This window comes from Sturnira hondurensis, unplaced genomic scaffold (assembly GCF_014824575.4).
Source record: "Sturnira hondurensis isolate 20B ecotype Veracruz unplaced genomic scaffold, ASM1482457v3 Scaffold0017394, whole genome shotgun sequence".
Classification (NCBI taxonomy): domain Eukaryota; kingdom Metazoa; phylum Chordata; class Mammalia; order Chiroptera; family Phyllostomidae; genus Sturnira; species Sturnira hondurensis.
In genome coordinates, this window is record NW_028090025.1 from 880,885 (window position 1) to 893,634 (window position 12,750).

At 37.2% G+C, this 12,750-nt stretch overlaps 1 protein-coding gene across 1 annotated transcript in view; it reads right to left on the reverse strand.

The window, feature by feature from the left end:
- The window catches only part of RNF128 (ring finger protein 128), a 73,781-nt gene extending 61,858 nt beyond the window's left edge, over positions 1–11,923 (reverse strand). The window contains exon 1 of the mRNA XM_037067713.1: positions 11,191–11,923. Coding sequence (XP_036923608.1) covers positions 11,191–11,671 — 481 coding nt within the window. The 5' untranslated portion in view covers positions 11,672–11,923. The remainder of the gene's footprint in view (positions 1–11,190) is intronic.
- Positions 11,924–12,750: the final 827 nt, after the last annotated feature.

Consider the following 12,750-nt stretch of genomic DNA (forward strand, 5'->3'; position numbering starts at 1 on the left):
TGTTAAGGGGACTTATCTAAGAAAAAGAAGATCAAAAGTGTGAACTGTAAAATGACAACAAACTCATAACTATCAATAACTGAACCTAAAAACAAAAACAAACTAAGCAAAAAACTAGAATAGAAACAAAATCACAGAAATAGAGATTATATGGAGGCTTATTAGTGTGAAGGGGGAGGAGGGAGAATGGGGGAAAGGTACAGGGAATAAATAGCATAAATAGTAGGTATAAAACAGACAGAGGGAGGTTAAGAATAGTATGGGAAATGGAGAAGCCAAAGAACTTACAGGTATGACCCATGGACATGTACTATGGTTGGGGAAAACTGGTGGGAGGAGGGTACAGGGTAGAGGGGGATAAAGGGGAGAAAAAATGGAGCAGCTGTAATAGCATAATCAATAAAATGTATTACAAACAGGAATATTAATGTCCTACCAATTAAAGTATTTTGGAACTGTGTTAAATATAGGTTGTTTGCAGATCTATAAATGAAAATCTTAATATATCCATACATTTCTAGCCTTAATTTAAATAACTGTTGAAATCCTCTAATGAGAAAAGATATGCAGACTAGGAAATCTATCAATGGCTAACCAAGACACAAATCAAAGTTGTGTTGTTAAAACTTTTAATAAAAACCAATGGAAAACAACCTATGCACCCCAATGTTCATAGCAGTACAATTTACAATAGCCAGGTGCTGGAAGCAACCTAAGTGCCCATCAGTAAATGAATGGATCAAAAAACTATGGTTCATTTACACAATGGAATATCACACAGCAGAAAGAAAGAAGGAGTTCCTACCCTTTGCAACAGCATGGATGGAACTGGACAGCATTATGCTAAGTGAAATAAGCCAGGCAGTAAAAGACAAATACCATACAATCTCACCTATAAGTGAAACCTAATTAACAAAACAAACAAGCAAGCAAAATAGAACCAGAGACATTGAAATTAAGAACAAACTGACAGTAACCAGAGAGGAGGAGAGGGGATAATGAGGGAAAAAAGAAGGGAGGGTTTTCAGAAACATCTATAAAGGACACATGGACAAAACCAAATGGGGTTAGGATCAAGGGTGAGAAGTGGGGATTGCTGGGGTGGGGGGAGTGGTGGAGGGAAAATGGAAACAATTGTACTTAAACAACAATAAAAGAGTTAAAAGACTCTGGAAAGAGTCTGACTGGAAAGAATATACAGTTGACTCTTCAACAAAGGGGGTTAAGGGTGGTAAGACCATGACCATGTCCCTTCCAGCACACTTAAAAATCCACATACAAATTTTGACACCCCCCCGAAACTTAACTACATTTGTCCCTTGTTATTTTGACTTCCCCAAAACTGAGCTACACTTGTCCCTTGGTATCTGCTGGGAAGTGGTTTTAGGACATCCCTTATATAAAATGCGTATGCTCAAGTCCCTTATATAAAATGACATAGAACAATGTATACAGTTGGTCTTCAGCATCCACAGATTCCAGCTGCGAATCCAAAATACTGTTTTCCATCCATGGTTGATGTGAAACCCATGGCTATGAAGGGCCTACTGTATTGATAGAAGAAAATCTGTATATAAGTGGACCCATACTGTTCAAACCCATGTTGTTCAAGAGTCGACTGTATTAACCTATAATTGATGGGGCTATCACCATTAATAATAAGCACAACAGAAACACTAATGGATTGTTGTTTGGAATTAGAAATGATACATTTTCCCATGGCAATGGGGTTTGCATTCCCAAATGAGTCCACAGATTATTGCATGTAAAATGCTCTGAGGGCTAAAAACTGCAAAGCAATTATAAATTATTATTTACTTCATATTTGTAATAAAACTTTTCAGAAAACAGTGTCACTGAAATACCCAAAGCAAAAAAAAAGTATTTAAAATTTATTGTAAATACAAGGACATAAGAAAAATGCATTTAATTTAATCAGGAGGATTACATGGTTGATGGAAGGTTTTTGAGGAGACTGAGAAAGTGAGTTATAGACATACTCAGGGTCCTTAGATACTGAGAGCACTGATTTGTTATAATGTTTAATTTTAGTTCAAAAGAGGAGAACTCCAAGAAAGTGTGTGTTTATTTGTGTATATAAGATTATCTAAAGTATAATTAATCAAGCTATGAAAGTCAGAGGAAGGGGACAGAAAAGTAGGTCACAAAATGTATCCCATGAGGATAAGTTGTACAGAAGCTACCACGGAATTAGATGGGCTTTTTTTGTGCAAAACATCAAATGGTGGAGTTCTGTATAGCAGAATATTATTTCAAGGGAATGTTAATTTTAAAAACAAATATACTTCTAATCTATACAATTTTATTAGCCAATGTCACTCCAGTAAATTCAGTAAAATTTTTAAAAAGCAAGTAATTCAATTTTAATAATGTCTTAATTGCAATTTTGGTTGACCTTGTATGTTCTGCATATCACTAATAAAGCATAAAATAAGAACATCACAATTCCTGCCTGCCTTCATTCTAAAATTCCATGCTATTTTCTAGAATGACAAAAACTATTGTCATCAGGTGAACCCAGTGTATCATGGGTGAAAACTGCCAATATATTGGCTTCTTCAAACTAAGTTGTTAAACTCAGCACTAATCTTAAATGTATATAAAAGAATAAATATTGAAGAGAGCTGGTGAGAGGAAGAAAGCTTCTTATGGGAAAGAAACAAAATATTAAGGAGGGAGAGGTATGTGTGTAAAGGGAAAAAAAACACAAAGAGTGGTACAAACGGTAAAGCAAAGAGAAACACTGCATGTTAAAATAGGAAAGGTCAGTTCTTCAGTGTTCACGTTTCATTTTACACATTAAGAAAATAGTGTTAATAAGAAAAGGGCTATGCTAAAGTCATATGTGTTAGATACATTCAAAAGGCCAAAGCAATTCTTCTTTAAATTCTCATAGTAGTATGTAAATTATTTCTATTATGGAATATCCTTTGTTCCTATTGTTGGTATAGTCACATTACTATTGCTTTCTTTAGGATTTTTCAATACTATAGGAGTATTTGTTTTTTTAATAGCTTATTTTTTCTGACTATAAGTATAAAGTATACTCATTATAGAAAGTCAGAAAATACAGAAAAATAATCACCCAATAATTACAGCAATCAGAAATAACCAAGAGTAACATTTTGGTGTATTTTCTTTTTTAAGAGCTGAGACTTTTTAGTTGAAGGTAGCATTTAACTAAGCTACTTCAACATTTTATATAAAATGAAAATGATTAATATCTTCAGACAAACATATACATACACATCAACAAGTAAGTTCTAGTACCATCATCTTTCAAAAAAAGTAAAAATAAATAAGATTAGATAGGGTTTGGAAATCACTGATTTATATCTAACTTGAGCATTCAAGCATTAAAACCAAGTAAACCTTGACTAGGTTGTGAACCTAATAGCTTCTATCAAGTCAGGCATGAATCATCAAACTTTGTTTTTGAAAGAAATCAATATTGTAACAAGTCTATGGATAAATTCAAGCAGCAACTAACTATGTACCACCATATACACAAAGATATACACAGTACCAATAAAGAAAAAGATGGACCAGAAAATGGAATAATAACAAAGAGGCCTTGTCCTCTGCTTTGTTCAAAGGGCTCCAAAGTGGGTATTAACAGCAAAATATGGAAAATCTGTACTGGCTTAGTAACCACATCAAAAGTGCATGCAGTATGTAACTGATGATCACAATAGTTAACTAGCTTCAGTGCAGTGAAGAACACTGTTTCCATGGGTGACTAGGTTCCTACCACATGCTACAAGACATCATTCCCTCAAGTGGTAAAGTTGACAACTGTGCTGCTTCAAAAATTCTTCATCTTGGGGTATGAGGTAGTCTTGTGGGGTTCTGGTACTGTTCTGTTTCTTGATCTAAGTGTTGGTTAAACAGGTATGGTCACTTTGTGATAATTTACTGAGCTATCCACTAAGGATTTCTGTACTTTCCTGGTATGTATTTATTCCTCAACTAAATTTACATGTGCAAAAAAGTATGTATACCTAGGCAATACCTGTGGTACCCTATCAAGTAAACTTTGGGGAAAACCCCAACAATAATTTATAGTTCAGTGGCCATCATGAAAAAGCGATTTTAGTCAATGAGGTGTTACTTAACAAAGCAACACAAAAACTGGGTGCAAACCTCACTTGTGACAAAGATATCATCTCTAGGATTTTACCGGAGAAAATGAACTAAAGTATAAATGGTGATCAAACCTTTCAAAAGACCAAGGCCACAATAGTGGCCTTAAGTTAGATCAGATCAAATTTATGGTAAGTATAATTTATGTAAAGCTCTGTAGTACATATTTTTGTTTTAAATGTTCCAATTCACACCACTGCTTGTGAACATTTTTGCACTTCCTTTCTCTGACTTGATGGAAGAAAAGAAACACTCAATCTGCCCCCAGAGACCACTACCTGCAACTTATAAGAGAACTCTTCTTCTATTTTAATTATTATGGGGGATTGATTATAATAATGTGCAGAATACAAAATTGTAGCTACATTATATAATTCTTTAAATAATATTTTACAGAACAAAAGAAGAAGAAAATGACAAAATCCCGATGCTAAAATGGTCATGCTTATGCATTTTAATGTTTTCCTTTTAATTATAAGTATTTTGAATATTATATTAATACTCATGAAAAAATAATAATTATGATAAAAGAAGGCTACAAAGCTATACTTATACATGGAAAAAGAGATAGGAAGGAATATTAATGGTACTACCTCTGTGAAATTATGCATTGTTTTTATTTTTACTTTTAAACATTTTTGTATTTTCTAAGATTACTGCAAAAAGCATACTTAATTTTATAACAGAAAATAACTTAGAAAATGCCTTTGGTACTTTCCTCTATTTCCTCTTTAAGCCTGGGAACAGAGATTAAAATATAGCATTCTATATAAGATAACACATTCTCTTCCACGAACTGAGGCGGAAAGGTTTTTTATGTGCTTAGAAAAACAATTTTTAAGCTATGACCAAGGTATGTTTGTTTGTTTGTTTGTTTGTTTCTTTATTTCTTTCTTTCCTTAAGGTTTTTATGTTATGGAACTCCACATTCACCAACATATTCAATAGCAGCATTGTAATCAGAGACACAAATTGAATGCTGGTATAAATCAAATTTAATAAATACTCAAAAACAGAAAAGTTGAATGTAAAAACTCATTGTCACCATTTCTTTGTTTTCTTGGTCATTTTACCATTAGAAACCCATAAACTGGCCCATGATGGTGGTTGCCATAAAAATTAGGAAACTTGCAATCTTGAAGTATTTGTACACTCTTATTTCTCCTATTTTTCCTTAATTATTTTGTATAATCATACAAGAAGCATAGTACATAGCATACCACAGACTCTTGATAAATCCTTAATGAATTGAATTTAAATCTTTCTATTAGATACTTTTCTAGTGAATCTTATGACCCTCTGGCATTCTTGGGTATTTAAGGCAACTCCACAAGCATTTCCAGAGCACACACAGAACAAAGATTCCTGTGGGGAATATGAAAATTAATAAACATTAAAGTGATTATGATCTAGTAGGAAGATAAAATATATAAACAAATAACTACCATCAAAATGCAGAAAGCAGTATAAGAGCTATAACACTAAAGGAGCAAAGAAAAGGGACTATTTTGTTTTTTGTGCTATGGTGGGAAAGGGAAAAGAAGGAATTGAGAAATACTTCAAAGATAAGGAGGAATTTGTGATGGGTTTTGAAGGATGGGTATATTTTGACCAGCAGAGCTGGGAGGAAAAGGGTATGTAAACAAAAGTGGAAGTACAGGCAAAGGAATGATAATGGGAAAGGCAAGAGAAAGTTTAAGGATCAACATGAGAGAAGAGGCATATAAAGCTTTAAAAGTAGGTTGGGAGTAGATTAAGAGTCTTTTGGGAAATGTCTAAAATTTATAAGTAATAGGCTTTTGAGCAATGGCATGTATGTAATGAGAGCTGTGTTCCAGTGGCACTGTGGAAGAAGAACTAGAGGAAAGTAACCACTGGAGGTAGGTGGAGGTAGGAGGCTAAGCATTTGTTCCTATGAGAAGACATAGGAACTGAAAGCAGGGTAATAACAGGTGCAAGGGAAAGGTGAACATACCATATATTAGAAGATTTAAAGTGATAGAATCAACTGGATATGGCAATTATTTATTGGAAGGGAGATGTTGAGAGCCTAGGTTTGAACGCAATAAAGAAGATTGTTAGATGAATGAATGAATGAATATAATAATAAAAATGAAACAGAAGAAGGCCCTGGCTGGCGTAGCTCAGTGGATTGAGCACAGGCCTGCGAACCAGAGGATCACGGTTCGATTCCCAGTCAGGGCACAATGGCCTGGGTTGCAGGCCATTTCCCTGCAGGCCAATTCCCAGCAGGGAATGTATGAAAGGCAACCATATATTGATGTTTCTCTCCCTCTCTCCTTCCCCTCTAAATAAATAAATAGAATTAAAAAAATTTATAAAAAAAATGAAACAGAAGAGAGGCAAGAAAAGCAAGAGACTGCTTGGGAGAGGGTTTCAAAGGATTGGTCAACAGTATCAAATATAGTGCTGCAGAGATACCAAAAAGGCTGTATCTGGAAACAGATTTAGGAATGGTACTTTACTATGGTAAATCATCACACCCAATCTCTTTTCATCCTCTTTTGAACTTTTCGCACTACTAAAAAAGGTTATTTTCAAAATCAGCATCCTAGGGAAAAAATAAAAACTAACTATCAGGTGGTTGATAAGGGACTGGATGGTGATATATCAGAGTAAAATGCTCTCCCACGTTCTTTATAAATAGAAAATTGGTAGGAGATTGAAGGAGAAGCATTTATTTGAGAAAAGAATGACGAACACAGATGTGTCAAAAACTCAATTTCTTGTAAGGAATGCAATCTATTCACCCTCTTCCTAAAGAGTTAAATTTAGGATTTCACATAATGTGGACTTTGAAGTACTCTAGGGTATTCGTTTTCAAGTTGTATACTACAAACATAAGATTTAATTTGCATTTTCTAAATACATTTAACTATCTTAACTGTGATGCAAAAGTTATAGTAGTTTCCTCTATGTCAGGCACTGTCTTAAACACTTTATCTGTATTATTTTATTTAATTCCAGCAACGTTACAAGGCAAGATTATTATTATGCCCATCTTACACAGGAGAAAACTCAGACTTAGGGAAGTAAAATAACTGGGCTAAGATTTTAAGAACAGGAACAGAGCCCAACCTTTTAATATGCTCTACTGTCTTCCAACAATGTATTGAAACAACTGTTTTCTACCCAATCATTAACTTAAACTACGTAGTTCATTCACTTTCTTACAGGCCTCAGCAATAATGCTTCTCCTGTCATCCCTTTGAATATGTTTCAAGTTCTTGTAAATGTGTTATGGATTATGACAGCTGTAGCTCTCCAAAGGTCTTTCAATAAATTCATGACTGCGCATGTTGACTTAGGGAAAATTGTACAAGCAAGCATGTACATCACTTGAACCTGCGGGCTATGCTCAATTACATAGCATGCAAGGATCAGACCCATCTGTGTGGTAAAAGCAGAATAGTAACAAATGCATGTGTACCTTGTCTCATTGTGACAATCCTACATTTTAGAGGGCTTTAGTGCTTAGTCTGTTTTGGCTGCTTCTTATCTGATTTTCATAGTAGACATATGAATAGTAATTAAACTTTGAAACCAAAATGATTTCTTAATTTCCTCCAGATTTCTGGATCAACTTGACTGAAATATATTTAGTGATTGTAAGACAAGCTGTTAATAAACATATACCATTTACAATTATCATTTATAGTGAAACAGAATTCACTGGATACATTGCAAGGAAAATACTACTATACAGAAATAAACTGCATAGGTTGATGCAAGGCTACAACTAACTACCTTTTGTAAAATGTCAGTATACATAAAAACAGCCTCATTTTTCCTAATTAGTTGCTCTAATACAGTAGAATTTCTCTCTGATAAACAACAGTTTTAAAGTAACCATTCTAAAACAGTTCTAAACCAGAACTAAACCAGTTAGTTCTATTAATGTGGAACATATGGGCCTTCATGGTCATACGACTGTAATAGGTACTGTAATATGTCACAGTACTATAATAGTGTGGATGGATGCTCAGCACAAACTTAAAGGCCAAATAATTCAAGCACAGTCCCCTGAGGGAGTGGGTGACAAGAGATTTCATGAACAAAGAAGGCAGCATTGACTTTTTTACATTTGGTAGCCCTTGTGCAATTCATAGCAATATATATTGAGATAATCAACACTTACACTTCAGTCCTACCTCTCTGCTGCTAAGATCCAAGAGAGGTCATTTCTGACCAGAGATTACAATGAACCCTAGGATTTATCTCAGGAATGAGCAAAACAAAGAAAACAGCCCTTTCCAAAAAAAAAAAAAAGTTCAACAGCACATGTGAATGAAATGCAAAGTGATTTTCCCCATGTTGAAAAGTAGTTTCTCCAGAGTTTAAGGGAGAAATGGGATCCTACACCTCAGTAACTAGGCAGCTTTCTTAGCTAGTTAGTTTAATGGTAAATTTTGCTATAGTCATCATCTTAGATAATAAATTTTAAAGTACCAAAATGCCTTTTGGAATATAGTTTAATTAAGTGATCAATATTTAGGGCTTTATTTCTACATAGTATCCTGAAGCAAAACAGCCATGATTAGATTCCCAGTGTATTCATGTCTTCAAAATGACAGCTGCATAATCATATATTTGTATATTAAATTTTGGCATTTTGTTAACATCGACCTATTATCATAACTAACTTTATTTCTTTGAGCATATAAATTTTTAATACATTACATCTTTAAGGAAAGCTTAGTAAGTATAACTAACTTTAATTGAGTGTTTATTATCTGCTAAGTAGTTTCCACATGTGGTCCTTATCAATCACAGCAATGTAAATATTATTTCCATCTTATGAATGGGGAAATAGAGACTCAGTAAAGTTAAATCATCTGACCAAGGAAAAGAAGTTGCTGTATGCTAAATACAGAGTTTGATTCCCATTGACCACAATGCCTGTGCTTTTCCTAACACAGCATACTGTCTTTCAATGAGGTGTAAGTAAGATGTATACAGAGTGCCTGGCACATAGTGAGAACACAACAAAAATTAATTGTATTATCCCCTAAAACTATCAGATAAATATTAAACTTATATCCTTAACAGAAGTAGGGTGAAAACAGCCTAAATAGAAACTCTCGAATTAAAGGGTATTCTTTAATTCCAAATCATTTATGCAAGTGAATCTTCTTTGGAGGAGACAAAGTCAAATCCTTGCATTTAGGTATCCAACTCAAATGTAAGGACTTTAAAATTTACCAAGTCCTTATTCTTCATTTTTATTAGCTTTTAAAAAGGAAGTAAGCAGAAAAAAAAAACCCTTATAGACAAAGACAACAAACTGTATGGTAATTACCAGAAAGAAAGAAGAGTGGGGTGGGGAGGTAAGAAAAGGTACGGGGAGAAATATGGTGACAGAAGCAGACTTGTTTGGAGTGGTGACCACACAATACAATATACAGATGATGTACTATAGAATTGTACACCTGAAACCTACATAATTTTATTAACCAATGTCACCCCAATAAAGTCAACAATTTTTTTAAAAAAGAAAAAGTAATTTCATTCTAATCAATGAATTAACAACCAAGAGAGATATAGTTGCTCCTTTAATTAATATAAAATCATGTTGAATCGTGGAATTTTAGAGCTGGAAGGGATATTAGAGTTCATCTAGATCACTTTTGTCTCTACACTCTGCCAACCTGGCCTCCAACTCCTACCTCTGTAGTATTATTTGACCAGTAACTAGTACAAGGTCACAAAGCTGGTAGATACAAAGAAGAGACTAAGTCTCCCGACTTCAAATTCAGTCTTCTTTCCATTGTGCTACCAGGCACCCAATGCAAGTGCTCTCTAGGCAGTGCTAAACACACTGCTTTAAAAAAACACAAAAACCTTCTAAGTACTTAAATAAGTAGATTCATCTCTCCAGTGACTCCTAAATGGCTAATCCTATTAGCTAAACTTTACTGAGGAGGAGGATGTGTTAAACTCTTTATAGGCATTATTTCATTTCATCCTCCAGGCAAACCTATGCATGTAGTTCTTTGTTCTTTCCCATTTGATTGATGAGGGAACCCAGACTCAAAGGCTTCAGATAAGTTGCCCAAGGTCACAGGACTAGAAAGCAAAGAATCTGGAATTCCAAGGCCTGACTTGAGGCCCAGCTCTCAACAACTACAATACACTGCTATCACGTCGCCTCCTTTTCGTTCAAAATTTTACTTTGTTCTTTGGGGCTTAGGATCACTATACATATAGTCTGTATACCTAATCACAATTAGGGGAAAGGTTTCTGGAAGGATAACTGCAGAGGGAAAAATAGTAACCCACATAATCTCTACAAATTTAAGATCCACTTGGACTACTGTTTCCAAAGTCTAGGCCTTTGCTATCCTCACGCATAAACTTCTTTTTTCCAGTAATACTAATCACCTCTTTTGTCACGCAGTAACACTAGATCAGATTTTTCAAAGGCAAAGGAAGGCATGGATACCAACAATCACTTGGGACCTGAGATCCCTGGGTGGAGGAGAGCCCAAGAACTAAGTAAATTTTCCACATAGACTGCAATGAAATTAACAAAGCACAGTAACACAATCTTGTACCTGATACTAGGAAACATGGAGAGAATAACAGGGAGAGCAGAGGGGAAAATCTGCGGCAGGTCTGAGGTTGTTAAACAGAAGAGTGAGGAAAGGATTTCCAGACAGTCTTCTACCAAGTCATTTCAAAGCCAGTGCCCACCACTAATTAATCAAATGCAAGCCACCCCTGTGAAACATCAGGAAAAGGTGGTTCAACGCGCCCCAACACTCCTTTTCGGTTGCCAGCCTCCACACTTTTCTACCACAGAGGCAAAAATTCTAAAGGATTTTTCCGTCCAACCCCCCAAACCTCCCCCACGCTCAGGGTTAATCTCCAGGAGCAAAAGATCCTGCTTCACTCGGTGGGGACAGAAAGGGCAATCGTTTTCTTTTGGAACAAGGGGATAGGAGAGCACTGAGAAAAATAAGAGAAACTGGACTTGAAAGGGCACAATTTTGTAGCCGCACTCACCCGGGTGAGACATTGGGATGACCTCATTGCGGGTCCCAGGGAAGTTAAAGATGACGGCTCCTGATGCCCCTCTCTCATAAGCCAGATGGATCTTGTCTGCGAAGGTGCAGCCCCCTCCGCGCTGGATGAGAGCCAGCCAAGAGACTTGCACGGTGCTTCCCCAGTCCCCTGGGACCGTGGGCACAGTGAAATTCGTGTTCGGGTTACAAGCATTGAGCGCCCCCGGCCCGTCGGGTGGTACCAAAACCCCGGCCACCGGCTGGAGCGGCGAATCCTGGCCGTACACGCCCTCCTCGCTCAGCTCCCACACGGTGCGGTTCACTCCGGTGTGCGGAGCCCGCCAGGACACGTTGAGGTACGCTGTCCACACAGCTTCGGCTAGTCGAGAGCTGGGGGCACAAGGACTCAGGGCCAGTAGGAAGCACCACGTCAGCAATCGGGAAAAGTCGCAGCATACCCCAGCCCAGGGCGGTGGCCCCATGGCGCGCGCGCTCTGTGCTTCTCTAAGGCCGGTGACACGCGCCCTTCTTGCTCCCCTCCAGACCTTGGCCAGGACCCGGTGCGTGCCAGGTGGGGAGGGGGCGGGGCGGGATTGGCGCCGGCGGCAAGTTAGGTTCGAGCACAGAGGCAGGTAGCTTCGGTACAGATGTTGCCGCAGATGCAGCTCTTTGCTGCTCCAGTTACCCCTAGCTGCGGCTGGGCGGCTTGGGGCTCTGGGGCTTTGGCATGAAGCTCCGCCCAATCGACTGGGGATAGAGGTAGCTGGGAAAGAAGGAAGGAAACTACGGGATCCGCCTCTTAAAAGGGTAACAGATAGGCATTAGAGTAGGATCTGAGGCTGTCTGTGGCCAGGTGTGTCCTGTAGTTTTAGGAAAAATGCATAGGTGAGGAACTATAGAATCCGCGAACACAAAAGAGCTCCTTGGTAACATTCGAGTCCGTTTTGAATTTCAAAAACACATTTTTAAAAATCTTAACATGTGCCTGAAGTGCGTTTCGGCCTTATAGTGCCAGAAAGTGAAAGTACTTCTAAAAGGCACAGATCCGGAGGGTCTGGATTGCAGTCAAAAGAATTTGAGTAGGTGGGTGGTGCTGGGGGCAAGCATTTGACGGAGTCTCTGAGTGGGGGAGGGGCAGGGCAGGAAGAGAAATTTACTTTTCTTTTTAAAATTCTCCTTTCCTCCTCCAAACAAGCGTCATAACTGTGTATTTCCTTCTTACCCTTACCCCATGCTAAAATACTGCGTCAGAGTTCACCTCAAAAATTAATCTTAGTCCTCAAAAAAGAATTACGTTTTCACTCATGTCAAAATTAAGCCTTTTTTCTTTGTCTTCTATGAACCAAGTTTATCCAAATGGATATGTACGCACAATTCATGACCTTAGGTACTATGACCTTAGGTACTATCATTTTTTTCCATTTCTCACTAACTAAAGCATGACTCACCTTGGCAATTCACTCATGGCACTATGATGGAAGACACCCACAAAAACGGAATTTAGCCCTGACTGGTGTGGCTCAGTGGATTTAGTGCTGGCCTGTGAATCAAAGGGCCAGTC